This window comes from Hylobates moloch, unplaced genomic scaffold, assembly GCF_009828535.3.
Source record: "Hylobates moloch isolate HMO894 unplaced genomic scaffold, HMol_V3 SCAFFOLD_14, whole genome shotgun sequence".
NCBI lineage: Eukaryota > Metazoa > Chordata > Mammalia > Primates > Hylobatidae > Hylobates > Hylobates moloch.
In genome coordinates this window covers 85659497-85678793 of record NW_026652289.1, presented here as the reverse complement: position 1 = coordinate 85678793, position 19297 = coordinate 85659497, and the positions used below count along the sequence as shown (strand labels likewise).

The following is a 19297-nucleotide window of genomic DNA, read 5'->3' as shown; positions in this document are numbered from 1 at the left end:
GACCTGGCACTTTGGGCCTGTGATGGTTGTGGCATCCTCAGTGTTCTCTGAAATGTCTTCAGGGTCATTCTCCCATTGTCTTAATGAATAGCATCTGGCATTCTAGTCATACTAATCTCCTTATCAAATGGTCAGTTGGCCACACAGTTGGTTTTGTCTCCTAAACATATTTTAAAAATTCTTGACAAGGCCAGGCTGTTAATTTTCCAAATCTTTATGTTCAACTTCCCTTTAAAAATTATTTTCTTTGGCCCTTTCCAGCAGTGACAACCTACCCACAAGAACATGCCTCTCGCAAAGGATCTCCTTCATCCCTCTGCAGAAGAGAAGAAGAGGAAACACAAGAAGAAACGCCTGGTGCAGAGCCCCAATTCCTACTTCATGGATGTAAAATGCCCAGGATGCTATAAAATCACCACGGTCTTTAGCCATGCACCAACGGTAGTTTTGTGTGTTGGCTGCCGCACTCTCCTCTGCCAGCCTACAGGAGGAAAAGCAAGGCTTATGGAAGGATGTTCCTTCAGGAGGAAGCAGCACTAAAAGCACCCTTAATCAAGATGAGTGGGAAACCATCTCAATAAACACATTTTGGATAAAATAGTAATAATAATAATCTTTGGCCAGGTGAGGTGCCTCACGCCTGTAGTCCTAGCACTTTGGGAGGCTGAGGTGGGTGGAACATGAAGTCAGGAGTTCGAGATCAGCCTGGCCAATATGATGAAACCCCATCTCTACTAAAAATACAAAAATTAGCCGGGTGTGGTGGTGGGTGCCTGTAATCCCAGCTGCTCAGGAGGCTGAGTCAGGAGAATCACTTGAGCCCGGGAGGCAGAGGTTGCAGTGAGCCGAGATCATACCATTGCACTCCTGCCTGGGCAACAAAGCAAGACTCCATCTCAATAATAATAATAATAATAATAATAATAATAATTACCATTTTTTTTTGAGATGGGGGCCTCACTCTGTTGCCCAGACTGTGGTACGATCATAGCTCACTGCAGCCTTGATCTCCTGTGCTGAAGCAACCCTCCTACCTCAGCCTGCAGAGTAGCTGGGACTACAAGTGTGTGCCACCATGCCCAGCTAATCTGCTTCCCTTTTGATTATAAGTTATATCTTTAACTCGATTTTCTCTCCTCACAGTTTACTATAAGCAGTTAAGAGAAGCCATGCAGTACCCTGAAAACTTGGCTTAGAGATTTCTTCTGCCAAATGTCCTAGTTCATCGCTCTTACATTCTACCCTCCAAAAAACTATTAAGACACAGAAATACTTCCACCAATTTTGTGGCAGGGCAGGCTCCCATTAGCAATCAGAACAGTCAGTTTCCACTGACCATCTGTTATAATTCTAATGAATGTATAAGTTAAACATTAAAGAACTGGAGAAACAGGTGACTGAGCATGAGGGCTGGAATATTAAAATAAACTCATTAAAATGAGCTTCCTTAGCCTAAAGTCTGGTTGAATAATAAAAGCATTTTACACAGATACCTTGTTCCAGGTGCCCACTTAAGATTAAAAAGTTTTCCCATTCCCCCCCCACCAGCACCGCTGGGCCTGCAGGTCTCTGTCGAGCTGCAGACGTGGGTCTCTGTTCCACAGGATGGGGTTTGTTAAAGTTGTTAAGAATAAGGCCTACTTTAAGAGATACTAAGTGAAATTTAGAAGACGACGAGAGGGTAAAACTGATTACTGTGCTCAGAAATGCTTGGTGATACAGGATAAAAATAAATACAACACACCCAAATACAGGATGATAGTTTGTGTAACAAACAGATATATCATTTGTCAGATTGCTTATGCCCATATAGAGGGAGATATGATAGTCTGTGCAGCATATGCACATGAACTGCCAAAATATGGTGCGAAGGTTGACCTGACAAATTATGCTGCAGCATATTGTACTGGCCTGCTGCTGGTCCGCAGGCTTCTCAATAGATTTGGCATGGACAAGATCTATGAAGGCCAAGTGGAGATGACTGGCGATGAATACAGTGTGGAAAGCACTGATGGTCAGCCAAGTGTCTTTACCTGCTGTTTGGATGCAGGCCTTGCCAGAACCACCACTGGCAATAAAGTTTTTGGCGCCCTGAAGGGAGCTGTGGATGGAGGCTTGCCTATCCCTCACAGCACCAAACGATTCCCTGGTTATGGTTCTGAAAGCAAGGAATTTAATGCAGAAGTACACCGGAAGCACATCATGGGCCAGAATGTTGCAGATTACATGTGCTACTTAATGGAAGAAGATGAAGATGCTTACAAGAAACAGTTCTCTCAATACATAAAGAACAGGGTAACTCCAGACATGATGGAGGAGATGTATAAGAAAGCTGATGCTGCTATACGAGAGAAACCAGTCTATGAAAATAAGCCCAAGAAAGAAGTTAAAAAGAAGAGGTGGAACCATCCTAAAATGTCCCTTGCTCAGAAGGATCGGGTAGCTCAAAAGAATGCAAGTTTCCTCAGAGCTCAGAAGCAGGCTGCTGAGAGCTAAACCAAACAATTTTCTATGATGATTTTCCAGATACAATAAACTTATGGACAGAACAAAAAAAGATTAAAAAGCTTTCCAAGACTCTAGAGAAAGATTTCCAGACCCTAGGTCCTAGTTAAAGGTTAGATATAGATTGAAAGAAACATTCCTGTGTGGAGGTGCAATTCCACTCGTAGCATGGAGCTTAAAATGTATGTAAGCACTAGAAAAAAACTTGTAACTTTGAGTTGGTATGGTGAGTTACTCCGGCCTTCTCCCTGTAACCAGCTGCAGAAATACACTCCCTTCTTTCCCAGACCTTGTTCTTTCCAGGAACAAATCCTCTGCCACTTTATAACAAGGATAGATTTTCCTCCAGTTTCCAATAAGATATTCCTCATTTCCATCTAAGACTTCATCAGAATGGCCTTTACTGTCCATATTTTTTCCAACATTCTGTTCACAACCACCTAGATAATCTCAAAGATGGAGGCTTTCTCTATGGCTTTCATCTTCTTCTGAAGCCTCACCAGAATCACCTTAATGCATGGCAAACTAGCCTTCTTCTAGCATGCACTTCCAAACTCTTCCAGCCTCTACCCATTACTCAGTTCCAAAGCAGCCTCTACATTTTTAGGTATTTGTTATAGCAACACCACCACTTCTCAGTACCAATTTCTATCTTAGTCAGTTGTGCTGCTAAGCATAATATCTGAGACTAGGAAATCTATAAAGAACAGAAATTTGTTTCTCACAGTTCTGGAGTCAGGAAGTCCAATTATGCCATCAAGTCACTGGCATAATTGGTGTCTGGTAAGAGCTTTTCTTTCTCTCTTTCTTTCTTTTCTTTTTCTTTCTTTCTTTTTCTTTCTTTCTTTCTTTTTCTTTCCTTTCTCTCTTTCTCTCTTTTTTTCTTTTTTTTTTTTTTTTTGAGATGGAGTCTAGCTCTGCTGCCCAGGCTGGAGTGCAGTGGCACCATCTCAGCTCACTGCAAGCTCTGCCTCCTGGGTTCATGCCATTCTCCTGCTTCAGCCTCCCGAGTAGCTGGGACTACAGGCGCCTGCCAACACAGCCGGCTAATTTTTTTGTATTTTTAGTAGAGACGGGGTTTCACTATGTTAGCCAGGATGGTCTCAATCTCCTGACCTTGTGAACCGCCTGCCTCGGCCTCCCAAAGTGCTGGGATTACAGGCATGAGCCACCATGCCTGGCCTCAACATGAATGTTTGAGAGGGCACCATCATTAGAACCATAGCAGTGGGGATTATTCCCTGGATACTTGGCCTGGAAGTCCTTCCTCCATAGGTATTAATCCCTGACTTCCTGGGCTGCAAATCTCCTATTCCTAGCTCTATTTAAGACCGCTCCATTCTCTATATTGGATTCTGTTTCTCCCTTGGGATGTTCTCTGTCATCTGAATCCCCTCTTCTCAAATCCCTGCTTATGATATGCTTTGCCAACTTTGTCCACCTCTTTTTTGGCATTATTTCACCCTTCGGTTCTCTTGCCTCCTTTGATATTTCCCCCTTCAAGCCCCTACCTGCTTCGTCCTTCCTCCCTCTGCCCTCCCCTGCCAGCCTTTTATCTCCTCCAGTCTCGCAATCACTTGAACTTTAGGGCCCTCTTCGCCTAAGGGATGGAAGATCCTGCAAAATCAACTACCTGAGTCAGAAAAGAAAAAAGCTAATTAGAAATAGACTGAATGACAACTTCTAGATGTCTGCTCAGCCATTCACCTAAAATTTAGTTAATAGCCTCCATAAGAATGACCTCTGATAATAGGAACTTACACCCCCTTGAGTTTCTGTAAATAATGCCCCCAAATATGGCACTTCAGAAATTGAGATAATAGATGCAGGAAGCACACTCTTTGACCTCTTCCCCCTGAAGTGGGTCATAAAAGAATTCTCTGACCTACCTCCCCTGAAAGTAGGTCATAAAATCCTCATTCAAGAGGGGTCCTTTTCTATACCCAGAGACCAAGAAGAATCTGAACAGGTCTTGCTAAGTTCTCCTCAGATTATTGCCACTAGGTTGTATCCATTTGTTTTCCAATCACACATTTGCATAGGTCTCTGTAAAAATAGATTTTTCCAGCCATGCACAGTGGCTCATGTCTGTAATCCCAGCACTTTGGGAGGTCAAGGTGGGTGAATCGGTTGAGCTCAGGAGTTCAAGACCAGCCTGGGCAACAAGGCAAAACCCCATCTCTACAAAAACAAAACAAAACAAAAATTAGCCAGGTGTGGTGGCACCCACCTGTAGTCCCAGCTACTCAGGAGGCTGAGGTGGAGTATGGCTTGAGCCCAGGGAGGTGGAGGTTGAAGTGACCTGAGATCATGTCACTGAACTCCAGCCAGGGTGACAAAGCCAGACCTTGTCTCAATTAAAAAAAACAAAACAAAAACAAAAACAAAAAAACCCAGGGTTCTCCCTGGTTCTTTTGATCTTCATTTCTAAAAGCTCCCATGTCACATAATACTTTTAGTAACTACATTTGATATGATTTTTTCTGATTAATATGTCTTTTGTTATAGGAGTCTCACTCATTAACCTTGTAAATGGGTGATGAAAATATATTACTTTTTTGTTCCTACAATTTCAAATAAATCACTTTTGTGTCTGCTGCTGGGTGGGCCACTCAAGAAGTTCACCAGAACACTGGATGTCATCGCCAAAGACATACAAACTGTAAACTAGGAAAACTCATTAGACTGTCACTGCCTTCCTAACTTCACCATCTAAAGATAAGCTCAAGTCTAAACAATCTTGACTGGCTGACTCTGGACTCAGAAGCTGAGTTTACAGTTTATTCCAAATATTAATCTTTGTTTTTTTTTTTTTTTTCACATAAACTAAGCTCCTCTCATTAAAAGCCTGACAGCTATGACCACCTAGCAGTTATCTTCTACCAAGTCCCAACAAATGTTACAGCTGGTTCTTAATGAACAAAAGGCAACTCAACAACAACAACAACAACAACAACAAAAGACTAACATTATTCAAATGAAAGAATGTGTCTTTTTTTTTTTTTTTTTTGAGATGGAGTCTTACTCTGTCACCCAGGCTGGAGTGCAGTGGCTTGATCTCGGCTCACTGCAACCTCCGCCTCCTGGGTTCAAGAGACTGTCCTGCCTCAGCCTCCTCAGCAGCTAGGACTACAGGCGCACGCCACCACGCCCAGCTAATTTTTGTATATTTAGTGGAGACGGGGTTTCACCATATTGGCGAGGCTGGTCTCGAACTCCTGACCTCATAATCCCCCCACCTCGGCCTCCCAAAGTGCTGGGATTACACGTGTGAGCCACCACACCTGGCCCTCCCTGTTATTTTTTAACATCCATCTTAAAATTGGGTGAGATTTCTGAGCCAGTCAAGGAAGTGTTCTTGAGCTAATTTGTTGGATCTAATTTTTAATTTTTTTTTTTTTTTGAGATGGAGTCTTGCTCTCTCACTCAGGCTGGAGTGCAGTGGCAGGATCTCAGCTCACTGAAACCTCTGAATTCTGGGTTCAAGAGATTCTCCTGCCTCAGCCTTCCAAGTAGCTGGGATTTTATAGGCACGTGCCACCATGCCCAGATAATTTTTTTTTTTTTTTTGAGACGGAGTCCAGGCTGGAGTGCAGTGGCGCGATCTCAGCTCACTGCAAGATCCACTTGCCGGGATCACACCATTCTTTTTTAGTAGAGATGGGGTTTCACCATGTTGGCCAGGCTGGTCTTGAGCTCCTAACCTCAGGTGATCCACCCGCCTCAGCCTCCCAAAGTGCTAGGATTACAGGCGTTAGCCACTGTGGCCGCCCTGAACAGATTTTCTAATAAAATATAAACTATGCATGTATGCCATTAAAACACACTCCTGTACATCCATGTTTGTAATTGAAATCAGCCTAATAGGGTTCACACCAACTGTTAACTGTAGTATGTGGTATTAAAAGTGGATACGGGGCCAGGCTTCCCTGCATTTGTACTGTGCATTATCCTGAATTGTGTTCCCCTCACACACTGTAGCAAAACATAGCATTGTTTCAGTTTTGAAATATATTTTAAAAAGTTCCTGCTGAAATGAACTTAGTCATTTCTATGTTTTTACCCATCTTTTTCCTTTTTCTTGTTCCGATCTTTTCTTTTTTTTTTTTTTTTTTTGAGACAGGACTTTGCTCTGTAGCCCAGGCTGGAATGCAGTGGCCAGACCTCAGCTCTGCTCACTGCAACTGCCACCTCCTGGGCTCAGGTGATCTTCCCACCTCAGCCTCCCAAATACCTGGGACCACAGGCGTGCACCACCACACACAGCAATTTTTTTTTGTATGTTTTTGTAGAGATGGGGTTTATCCACATTGCCCGAGCTGGTCTCGAACTCCTGAACTCAAGTGATCCGCCCTTCTCTGCCTCCAAAGTGATGGGATTACGAGTGTGAGCCACCGCACTTGGCCCTGACCTTTCTTCTTCCAGCTTTCTGGGACTATCTCTCCCATTAAAACTCAGTAACATCCCTAGCAGCTGCTTGTACCAACATTCTGTAAGCTTTTTCATGGCCTCTTATTTTCTTGATACCAGATGGTTCCACAAGCCTGAATCCTATAAACCAAATGAAATTTCCACTGGAGAGCATGAATGGAACCTGTGCCGAAACATTCAAGGACTGATTTGGGATCCTGCATAGAGTGGTGTGAGTGGATGAAGAGAATGATGCAAGTTTTTGACCATTTTCCTTGTGACCATTTCCTTTGGCCCTTAGGATGATTTGTTTTTGTTTTTGTTTTTTCTCTGCCAAACCCTCTACACTTTTGCCTGTATAGACTCTCTAAAGCCAAAACTTTGGGTTAACCACTTTTCAGACACTAGGAAACCAAAATTCTCAATTTACAGTCATATCTGTGGCATCCCTATTAGGAAGCTGCCAACTGTAGCTAATGAATGTATCTACATATATATAAAATCAAAGAATTAATGTGCCATTAAGTATCCTCAACATCTAGTCCCAGCATATACTTTCAGATTGATTCAGATAAATAAAATAATCTCTATCTGTGGTTCTGAGAGGTGAAGCCAGCTGGGCTTCTGGGTTGGGTGGGGACTTGGAAAACTTTTCTATCTAGCTAAAGGATTGTAAACACACCAATCAGTGCTCTGTGTCTAGCTAAAGGTTTGTAAATGCACCAATCAGCACCCTGTAAAAATGGACCAGTCAGCACTCTGTAAAATGAACCAATCAGCAGGACATGGGCAGGGCCAAATAAGGGAATAAAAGCTGGCCACCCGAGCTAGCAGGGGCAACCCGGTGGGGTCCCTTTCCACACTTTGGAAGCATTGTTCTTTTGGTTTTTGCAATAAATCTTGCTGCTGCTCACTCTTTGGGTCCACACTACCTTTATGAGCTTGTAACGCTTGTAACACCACAAAGGTCTGCAGCTTCACTCCTGAAGCCCGCGAGATCATGAACCCACCTGGAGGAACGAACAACTCTGGACGCGCCACTTTTAAGAGCTGTAACACTGACTGCGAAGGTCTGTGGCTTCACTCCTGAAGTCAGCAAGACCACGAACCCACCAGAAGGACGAAACTCCAGACACATCTGAACATCTGAAGGAACAAACTCTGGACACGTCTTTAAGAACTGTAACACTCAGTGCCAGGGTCTGTGGCTTCATTCTTGAAGTCAGCGAGACCAAGAACCCACTGGAAGGAACCAATTCTGGACACAGTTCCTGAAATATTTCATCATCTGTTCATACTTAGTTTCTTTCCTGGAACATAAATCTGTTTTTTCTTCCCTGATACATATTTTTTTAAGTTACTACTATTTATTGTTGTCTCTAATCATAATTTTCTTCCTCCAGATAGCACTCCCTGACCACTTAAATTTCAACTACATTCCTATTCGTCTGAAATTCCCCAGTAGAATGCATAGTCTAAATCACAAACTTTCTATCCAGAATTAGTTGCTTATTTGTTTGTCTGAATTCCCAATTCACAGATGCCTCAAGTACAGGAAGAAAGCTGACTCTTTCATTCACCTTTCCATCTACAACATGCAACAAACAACATGATCACTCAAATTTTGTTCACAAAAATGCAATGGAAATGCTATTTCCATTTTCCCCTCCCGAAATTAGGAACAATTAAGCATTTATGCAATACCATTCTGAAGTCCCAAAATAATATTAGATCTTGTCTTACGTTACAATTTCTCAGTTTCTCTTATTTACATAGAAGGAAAAGAACTTGTCCTGCCTATCTGTTCCTCCTCATTTCTTCCTCCACAATCCCATTTACAACTCTATGAACAGATCATTCTGATTCCTTTGTAATCGGTGCGCCACGTCCCTTCTCACCTCATTACACTTGTGAATTTTTCTGATTTTCATGTCCTTTCCTTCCTATGTTCTGTGCACTTGAAATCTGAATTTGCCCTTGAAAATTTACTGAGTCATTATTTTACTTCAGAAACTGATGTTGACTCCTTATGTTGTTTAAAGATAGTCAATCTTCATTATTCTCAGGTTACATATTTGCAAATATGCCCACTCACTAAAGTTTATGTGTAACTTCAAAATCAATACCTGTGGTACTTTTGTGGTCATGCACAGAGTGGCAACAATTTGGTCACCAATTGAGCATATTCCCAGGTAAGGTAGAACACGATGACATTCTTTTTTCTCTCAGTCATACAAACAAGTGTTCTTTTCATCGTCTATGTAGTATCACTCTGCAACTGTGAATTGACTTAGGGTTGAAAGGTAGGCTGCTCAACGAAATAAAAGAGGATACAAACAAATGGAAGAACATTCCATGCTCATGGGTAGGAAGAATCAATATTGTGAAAGTGGTCATACTGCCCAAGATAATTTATAGATTCAATGCCATCCCCTTCAAGCTACCAATGACTTTCTTCACAGAATTGGAAAAAACTACTTTAAAGTTCATATGGACCCAAAAAAGAGCCTGCATTGCCAAGTCAATCCTAAGCCAAAAGAACAAAGCTGGAGGCATCACACTACCTGACTTCAAACTATACTACAAGGTTACAGTAACCAAAACAGCATGGTACTGGTTCCAAAACAGAGATATAGACCAATGGAATAGAACAGAGCCCTCAGAAATAATGCCACATATCTACAACTATCTGATCTTTGACAAACCTGACAAAAACAAGAAAGAGGGAAAAGATTCCCTCTTTAATAAATGGTGCTGGGAAAACTGGCTAGCCATATGTAGTAAGCTGAAACTGGATCCCTTCCTTACACCTTATACAAAAATTAATTCAAGATGGATTAAAGACTTACATGTTAGACTTAAAACCATGAAAACCCTAGAAGAAAACCTAGGCAATACCATTCAGGACATAGGCATGGGCAAGGACCTCATGTCTAAAACACCAAAAGCAATGGCAACAAAAGCCAAAATTGACAAATGGGATCTAATTAAACTAAAGAGCTTCTGCACAGCAAAAGAAACTACCATCAGCGTGAATAAGTAACCTACAGAATGGGAGAAAATTTTGCAATCTACACATCTGACAAAGGGCTAATATCCAGAATCTACAATGAACTCAAACAAATTTACAAGAAAAAAACAAACAACCCCATCAAAAAGTGGGTGAAGGATATGAACAGACACTTCTCGAAAGAAGACATTTATGCAGCCAAAAGACACATGAAAAAATGCTCATCATCACTGGCCATCAGAGAAATAAAAATCAAAACCACAATGAAATACCATCTCACACCAGCTAGAATGGCCATCATTAAAAAGTCAGGAAACAACAGGTGCTGGAGAGGATGTGGAGAAATAGGAACACTTTTACACTGCTGGTGGGACTGTAAACTAGTTCAACCATTGTGGAAGTCAGTGTGGTGATTCCTCATGGATCTAAAACTAGAAATACCATTTGACCCAGCCATCCCATTACTGGGTATATACCCAAAAGATTATCAATCATGCTGCTATAAAGACACATACACACATATGTTTATTGTGGCACTATTCACAATAGCAAAGACTTGGAACCAACTCAGATGTCCAACAATGATAGACTGGATTAAGAAAATGTGGCACATATACGCCATGGAATACTATGCAGCCATAAAAAAGGATGAGTTCATGTCCTTTATAGGGACATGGATGAAGCTGGAAACCATCATTCTCAGCAAACTATCACAAGGACAAAAAACCAAACACTGCATGTTCTCACTCATAGGTGGGAATTGAACAATGAGAACACATGGACACAGGAAGGGGAACATCACACACCAGGGCCTGTTGTGGGGTGGGGGCAGGAGGGAGGGATAGCATTAGGAGATACACCTAATGTTAAATGACGAGTTAGTGGGTGCAGCAAACCAACATGGCACATGTATACGTATGTAACAAACCCTCACGTTGTGCACATGTACCCTAGAACTTAAAGTATAATTAAAAAAAAAAAAAAAGAAAGCTAGGTAGGCATCTGTTGAACATTTGACTACCAGACTTGGAACTTTTCTTCATATAGAGATCAAACAATACTCTAGGTACGCTTCTCATCTATTTCATTCTAGGGACCCTGTGATTAGTCAGCTACCACCAAAGTCTTCTGTTTGCCAAAACATTCTGATTACTGGTACAGCCCCCACTGGCCTTAAAAACAAATTGTACATTGTGTCTTTGGCAAAGTTATCACATGAGCAAGATGTTGGAGTCCTCTTCCTCTACATAAGACAGCACAATAAATCTTTTTTTTTATTTTATTTTTTGAGACAGGATCTGGCTCTGTTGCCCAGGCTGGACTGCAGTTGCATGATCACGGCTCACTGCAGCCTCAACCTCCAGGGCTCAAGTGATCCTCTGATCTCAGCCCCCCAAGTAGCTGGGACTACAGGTGTACCACTCTCCCTGGCTAATTTATTTATTTATTTTTTGTAGATACAAGGTCTCATTATGTTGCCCAAACCGGTCTTAAATTTATGGACTCATGTTATCCTCCTGCCTTGGCCTCCAAAGTGCTGGGATTATAGGTGTGAGCCACATGCCCGCAGCACAGTAAATCTTGAATCCTCGGTAATAGTGCTGAGATTAATTAACCCAATCTACTGTTATATTTTGTCCTCCTTAGTATAACGACCTTAGCATGCTCTTCCAACATTCCCCAGGTTTCTTCCAATATATGTTACAATTCCTTTTGCATGTAGCTGTTTCCTACAGGTCATAATGTGTACCTGTCCCTTAGGAATAGGTTGATATTCAACCCTAGTTATGGGGTCTAGTCATGCTACTAGCAAAAAGTAATGATTTGTGGGGGACTTTAAGAAAAATGGGCACCCCCTTTAATGGTATCTAACGAAGCTTTCGTGCAGAGGAAAGATATTTTCTTCAAACAATAGAAAGAAACTACTTCCACTGGTAAGAAAGGCTCAGCCTGACTTTCTGTATCCAGATCGTCAGTTTCAACTGAGTCTAAACAGATTCCCCCAGTCCAAGTTTCAGGATCTCATTTTTCTTTTTTGATATTCAATAATATCAGCCCTGCAGCTACAAGAAATGAGTTTCCTTTATAGTCGCCATGGAAGTTCTCAGGTTTTCAAACCGTGGCTTGAACTGAGAATTAAGGAACCTAAGCTTGTTATTTTCTGTTCCTAATCACTCAAGGACCCTCAGCTGAATCCATTCCATCCCACAGTCCTTACAGTAATCTTGACTACCATAACATTCAGTGCGGCAGTCACTTGGGCTCCCAAGGCACGTGTTTCAGTTGGCACTTCGTCACAATCAACCACAGGTTATTGCTTGATTGTGATACCACTGCATGTCATAGGTTACTAGTATCCCGTTGCACATTGACAAAGAGCTGTGGAATGTGCTCTAACATAAAGGAATAACCAACACAACCTCCCAGACTCATCTCTGTGGAAATACCTCTTGGAATAATGCTAGTATTAATTCTTTCAGTAAGGGTCCAATCAGGAGGCAGACAAAACACAAGAATTTGAGGAGGGAATGTTTGAAATGGACATTTATTTACTATAAGTGGATTGCAATCCAGAGCTTGTTAGAGGGTACATAGAATAGTCACAGTGTGTGGCACCCATGGAACTTTCCAGAAATCTTCCCACTTAGGTGCCAGGGAAAGGCATTCACAGGTAGGTGTCTTACTGGAATCACTACACTAGAAACCACCTAAGGGTACGGGATATCAGAAGTGGCTGACCACTAGTGCTGCTGTCATGCACTGTAGGAGTCTGATGCTAGAAAAGCCATTGTTGCTGCAGGATTGCCCACACATACTGTAGAAACCTTGTGCTGGAGAAGGGCATGCATGCTATGGGAAACTGCTGAGAGACCACAGTGGAACCAGAAAGGAAAATCTCTTTTTACAATGTCCAACCACCTTCAACTACTGACAAAGCTTACTGTTGCAGCACAATATATTTTTAAGGGTATCTGACTCGATTTTGACAGAGCAGGCAATGAATGATTAATTTTGATCTAAAAGGCAACACCTTATTAAGTGGCATACAGTTCTTTCAATTAAAGGAATAATAAAAAATTAAAACATATCTTCAAACATAGTGACGGTATTTACAATATTTTAAATAGATCATTGATTTTTCCATTGATGTTTGTAATAGAAAATGTTGGGAGAAAAGCTGAGTATTGGGAGAGAATTTGAAGCAGGGCTTGCATGTCTGACACAATGTAAAAGAGTCTTGGAACATGTCTGGGGTCCAGGGTCTAAAACCCCTTGTGGCCTTTGGAACGTGTCTAGACTTGCTGGCTCCTTGCTTCTAGCACTCCCATTATCTCAAGTAGCCATATGTTTCAAAGAAAATGCTAAACCATCACAGCTGTGGCTCATTCCCTTGATACACCACTTCCTTTCAACCCCCACATCCTCACCACCTGTTTCTTTGTTTGATCACCCAGCCTCCATACTAGCGTTGGCCCCTGGTCCCAGTTTCTCTCTTAACTTGTCTTTTCTCATTCCTTTGACTCCTCTGGACTTCGTCGCCCCACAGCCTGGTGTTGGGTCCAATCACCCCAACAGAAAACACTTAATTTTGATTCATACATTAAAGATAGATTAAATTGATAGTTGAGTTTGTAATAACACATTTTTCACCTGAACTCTGAGCTTCTTTCGTCATACACAATTCAAAGTGGTTCACTCCTTTATACTTTCAATATATACTACTTTTTTTTTTTTAGACAGATCTCACTCTGTCGCCAGGATGGAGTGCAGAGGTGCGATCTTGGCTCACTGCAACCTCTGCCTCCCGAGTTCAAGTGATTCTCCTGCCTCAGTCTCCTGAGTAGCTGGGATTACAGGAGCCCGCCACCATGCCCAGCTAATTTTTGTATTTTTTAGTAGAGATGGGGTTTCACCATGTTAGCCACGATGGTCTCGAACCCCTGACCTCATGATCCACCTGCCTCGGCCTCCCAAAGTGCTGGGATTACAGGCGTCGGCCACCGTGCCTAGCTCAATATGTACTACTTATGTGCCAGTGAGGCTGGATGAAATGACCTACATGATGTGAACTGATCAAAACAAACTATTTGTTTAAAAAGCTTGCATTTTTGCTCAGAAATGTTTGTCTCTGTTTTTTTGTTTTTGTTTTTGTTTTTTTTCCAGGTGCTTCTGCTATAAGACTCATACATGTCAGGATTTTTGCCCCTATGGTGTTAGCAGTCTAAATGAGTAATTGCCATTGATAAGAGGGAATTTAGATACCATTTAGCAAGAAAATGCTCTTGTAGTGCCTATCTGATCTTCCTAACACCAAAGGGAAGACAGAGAGTGTAGTTCTACATATTTAGCAACTTTTTTATTCATGTATTAATACGTTAATACAAGGTGTATTAGTTGATTCTCAGCCTGCTAATAAAGACATATCTGAGACTGGGTAATTTATAAAGAAAGAAGTTTAATGGACTCACAGTTCCACATGGCTGGGAAAGCCTCACCATCATGGAGGAAAGCAAAGGAGAAACAAAGGCATATCTTACATGGCGGCAGGCAAGAGCGTTTGTGCAGGGGAACTCCCATTTATAAAACCATCAGATCTAATGAGACTTACTCACTACCAAGAGAACAGAATAGGGGAAATCACCCCCCATGATGCAATTATCTCCACCTGGCCCCACCCTTGACACATGCAATTATTATAATTCAAGGTGAGATTTGGGTGGGGACACAGCCAAACCATATCACAAGGTCTCACTTTGTCGTCCATTCTGGAGTGCAGTGGTGTGATCATAGCTCATTGTAACCACGAACTCCTGGGCTAAAGAGATCTTCCCATTCAGCCTCCAGAATAGCTAGGACTACAAGCACACACCACCACACTTGGCTAATTTTTTAATTTTGTAGAGACAGGGTCTTGCTACATTGCTCAGGCTAGTCTCAAACTCCTGGCCTCAAGTGATTCCCCGCACCTTGATTTCCCAAGATGCTGGGATTACAGGTGTGAGCCACCACACACAGTCAATTTAGCAGTTTACAACAATGTAAATATATTATCTCCATTCCTGTTGGTCAGTGGGCACAGGTTAGCTAGATTTTCAGGTGAAACATTTCACAAGGATGCAATCAAGATGTCAGTGGCCTGTATTACGTTTTTGTTTTTGTTTTTGTTTTTTTTTAGACAGAGTCTGGCTCTCACTCAGGCTGGAGTGCAGTGCGGTGATTTTGACTCATTGCAACCTCTGCCTCCCGGACCCAAACCATCCTTTCACCTCAGCCTCCTGAGTAGCTAGGACTACAGGTGCATGCCACTGTGCCTGGATAATTTTTGTATTTTACTATAGAGATGAAGTTTTACCATGTTGCCCAGGCTGGTCTCAAACTCCTGGGCTGAAGCAATCTACCCACCTCAGCCTCCCAAAGTGATGGGATTACAGTCGTGAGCCACTGTGCCCAGACTGTGTTACTTTTTAAGCTCATTTGCTTGTTGGCAGAATTCATTTTCCAATGGCTATATAATTCATGGCAGCTTGCTTCTTCAAAGGCAACAATGAAAAGACAGAGTCTTTTTCTATTTTGCCTGACATCAGGGAATGCCTAGGAGACCTTTTTTTTTTTTTTTTAGATGGAGTCTCGCTCTGTTGCCCAGGCTAGAGTGCAGTGGCATGTTCTCGGCTCACTGCAAGCTCTGCCTCCCGGGTTTATGCCATTCTCCTGCCTCAGTCTCCCGAGTAGCTGGGACTACAGGCGCCTGCCACCACGCCTGGCTAGTTTTTTTGTAGTTTTAGTACAGATGAGGTTTCACCATGTTAACCAGGGTGGGTCTCGATCTCCTGACCTTGTGATCCACCTATGAGCCAATTTAGGTGGCTCATCTGATAAGGGGAGGTCCACATATGCTATTCTGCCTTTTAATGAACTCAAAGTCAACTGAGTACTTTAATTACAGCTGCACTATATCTTCACTTTTGACATATAACATAGCATAAACACAGTAATGATATCCTTTGCCACATGCTATTGGCAGTTTCTTCCCACACCCAAGGAAACGGAATTGCATGAGAGTGACTAATTGTGGGTCACCCTAAGGTATTTCCACTACTGTCACCATGTTTCAGGCACCACCTACTGTACTTTAGGGCCACATCATATCTCCCATCAGACCAGCCGGTAATTTCATGCTTCATTAAGTTTTTCCTGTTCTAACTTGGGTTGCAATTTTGCTCTGCTAAGGATATACCTAGAAAGAACTTATGTGTTCTGTCCGTCTTTGACTTCTACCTAATAGCTTGCCCATGCAAGTAGAACTCAACGTGAACCGTTCATAGCTGAATTATTATTAATATTATGTCTTAAGGTCTTACGTGGGAATAACACCTTTAATACAAACATAGTCCAGATCTGGCTTGAAAGACCTTGTTCTCATATTTTCCTTTCCACATGCATCGCTATGACTATGTGGTGTTCTGCAAATATAGTCTGTCTTGTCATTTCTACCCTTGGCTTAAGGCTCTACTGGAGCAAAGGATATTCAGGAAGGCTAAGAGTAGATGTAAACAAATCTTCAGTATATGGACAAAGGATAAATTGCTACAGGGCTGGGAGAGAATGCAGAGTAACACAAAGAGAGTACCTTTGTAATGGCAGAATGTTTTCACACTGAGGTGTCTTGTTTATACTGTTTAGCATTCTCATCTCATGGGCCAGATATGTAACTGAGGCATGGGTGTTAAATGACCAGCAGCCATCAATTTCCAATACCAAATGCCATCTTTCAGCTTGACCAGATATGTGATGGCAATTTCAATTCTCTTTTTGACTCAGTCATCCAAAATTAAATGTTTGAGGTTAATCAATTTTAAGATAGTCATAGGGAATGTGTTGTCTTTGAGTGTGTGTGTGTGTGTGTGTGTGTGTGTGTTTGGGTGTATTTTTTCCGTAAAGCTCTGACAATATATTCAGGACATGCCACCCCAAAATATGGAAACTTGGCATAATGAATAGTTTAAGCTGAAGGAATTTCAGAAACCAAATGTGTAGGAAGGACTTTCTCACCTTTCCCTGAAACAGGTCATAAAACCTGGGAAGGGCTTTTTGACCTTCTACTGAAGCAAGTAATAAAACCCTCATGTGAGAGCTGCCACACTTTACCCAGAGGAAAAGATCTTTATCTCTGAAGACACAGGGACCCTGAGAGGAATCTGAATGAACAGCCCTTGCTGTTTCCCCCAGTTTATTACACTTAGCTGACACCTTTTGGTCCCATTACATTTCTCCATGACTCTTCACTCTTCATCAAACCAGCAAAAAGACACTCAGGTTTAACTGCTTCTTTTGGGCTTAGTTTTCTTATGAAGACTCGTGTCACATAAAACATACAGTAAATCAACTTGCATGATTTTCTCTCATTAATCTGTCTCTTGTTACAGGGGTACAAGCAAAGGAATGAGAAGGGTAGAAGTTTCTGGCAATGTGAAAGGGACAGCTGGGACACTTCACTCGGAGTCTGCAGGTGGGATTCTGGAAAACAGACACAAGCCTGTGCAAGGTGAGAATTTTCCCCAAAGTCAGTTCTCCCAGATCTCTGTCAGTAGTTCCTGGTCAAGAGAAGAAAGTAAAAACCCCTTGTCTCTTATTTTCTCAATGCAGATGGATAGGAAAAAAATTATAAAAATTTGTTATCTAGATTGTGACTGTAGTTTGATTTTGTGGTGCCTATTGGTTATTGATCCTTTCCCTCCCAGGAGCAGCTATTGCTTTTCTGTTTCTGTCATTTTGTGTCAAGAATTTGGCTTGGTTTCTGCCAGGCACAGTGGCTCACGCCTGTAATCCCAGCACTTTGGGAGGCCGAGGCAGGCGGATCATGAGGTCAGGAGATCAACACCATCCTGGCTAACATGGTGAAACCCCATCTCTACTAAAAATACAAAAAATTAGCTGGGCGTGGTGGTGGGCACCTGTAGTCCCAGCTACTCAGGAGGCTGAGGCAGGAGAATGGCGTGAACCCAGGAGGCGGAGCTTGCAGGGAGCCGAGATCACTCCACTGCACTCCAGCCTGGGCAACAGAGCAAGACTCCGTCTCAAAAAAAAAAAAAAAAAAAGATTTTGGCTTGGTTTTCCACTTGACGGGGCATACAAGTTGTTGGTTCTTGTGTGTGCAGGCAGCCAACCATCAGGTTGGGGGGCTGTGGGAATACAGCTGGACAGACATGTAGGTTGCAACCCATTTGCAGCTAACATCTATTGCCAGCTCTCGGGGATTATCTAGGCCTGCCTTTCTTTTGGCTATCTTTGAGAGTGGTTTGGCATCTTTAGAGGGCTGCATTTTTTGCACCCACCCTCTTTGAAGATGCCTCTGCATTCATGGGTAAGTCATAAAAGGCTTATGGATTGGGATTTTTTCCTTTTTCCTTCAGTTTTTCTTTTCTTATTTTTTACCTTTCTCCACCTTTTTCTCTTTTTCTTTTTGTTATGTCAGACACGTAATGATGTCATAACAAGGACTGAGGGAGGCACATCTCACACACGAATATGAAAATCCTATCACCATACCGATAAAGAACCGTGAAAGAATCTATGGATTTTGGTTCCAAGTCACTTGTAATGGGTACTTTTTTTTTTTGAGACGGAGTCTCGCTGTCGCCCAGGCTGGAGTGCAGTGGCGCGATCTCGGCTCACTGCAAGCTCCGCCTCCCGGGTTCACGCCATTCTCCTGCCTCAGCCTTCCGAGTACCTGGGACTACAGGCGCCCGCCACTGCGCCCAGCTAATTTTTTTGTATTTTTAGTAGAGATGGGGTTTCACCGTGGTCTTGATCTCCTGACCTCGTGATCCACCCGCCTCGGCCTTCCAAAGTGCTGGGATTACAGGCGTGAGCCGCCATGCCCGGCCGGGTACATTTTTTTTTAAATGAGAATGTACTATCAGGAATATTTACCTTTTCTGTTGACCAAAACCTGATAAGATATTTGAAAAAAATTATATATATTTGAGATGGTGTCTTGCTCTGTCACCCAGGCTGGAGTGCAGTGGCGCAATCACAGCTCACTGCAGCCTTGACCTCCTGGGCTCAGGTGATCCTCTCACCTCAGCCTCCCGAGTAGCTGGGACTACGGGAGCATGCCACCACACCCAGCTAATTTTGTTTCTTTTTAGTAAAGATGAGGTCTCAATACGTTGCCCAGGCTGGTGTGGAACTCTTGGGCTCAACCAATCCTACTGCCTTAGGTTCCCAATGTGCTGGGATTACAGGCATGAACCACGGCACCCAGCCTGAAAGGATTTTTTAAGACCCCTATGATCAATAGTTGGCCTAATGGGAAGCTGATAGTTACAGACTTACAGGAAAAACTTTCTTTTCTTCTTTTCTGTTTGTTTG

General features: G+C 42.4%; 1 protein-coding gene, 1 non-coding gene and 1 pseudogene across 2 annotated transcripts; 2 read left to right on the top strand and 1 right to left on the bottom strand.

Annotated features, from left to right (window-relative positions):
- The first annotated feature begins 279 nt into the window (after positions 1-279).
- LOC116481983 (small ribosomal subunit protein eS27-like) lies at positions 280-540 on the top strand. Its single transcript, XM_032175074.2, has one exon. The coding sequence runs from the start codon at positions 286-288 to the stop codon at positions 538-540; it is 255 nt and encodes an 84-aa protein (XP_032030965.1). The 5' UTR covers positions 280-285.
- A 1050-nt stretch (positions 541-1590) lies between these two features.
- On the top strand, positions 1591-2496 carry LOC116481981 (large ribosomal subunit protein uL18-like; annotated as a pseudogene).
- Positions 2497-18392: 15896 nt separating this feature from the next.
- LOC116482826 (small nucleolar RNA U13) lies at positions 18393-18494 on the bottom strand. Its single transcript, XR_004252087.1, has one exon. It is a non-coding gene; the product is annotated as a small nucleolar RNA U13 (small nucleolar RNA).
- Positions 18495-19297: the final 803 nt, after the last annotated feature.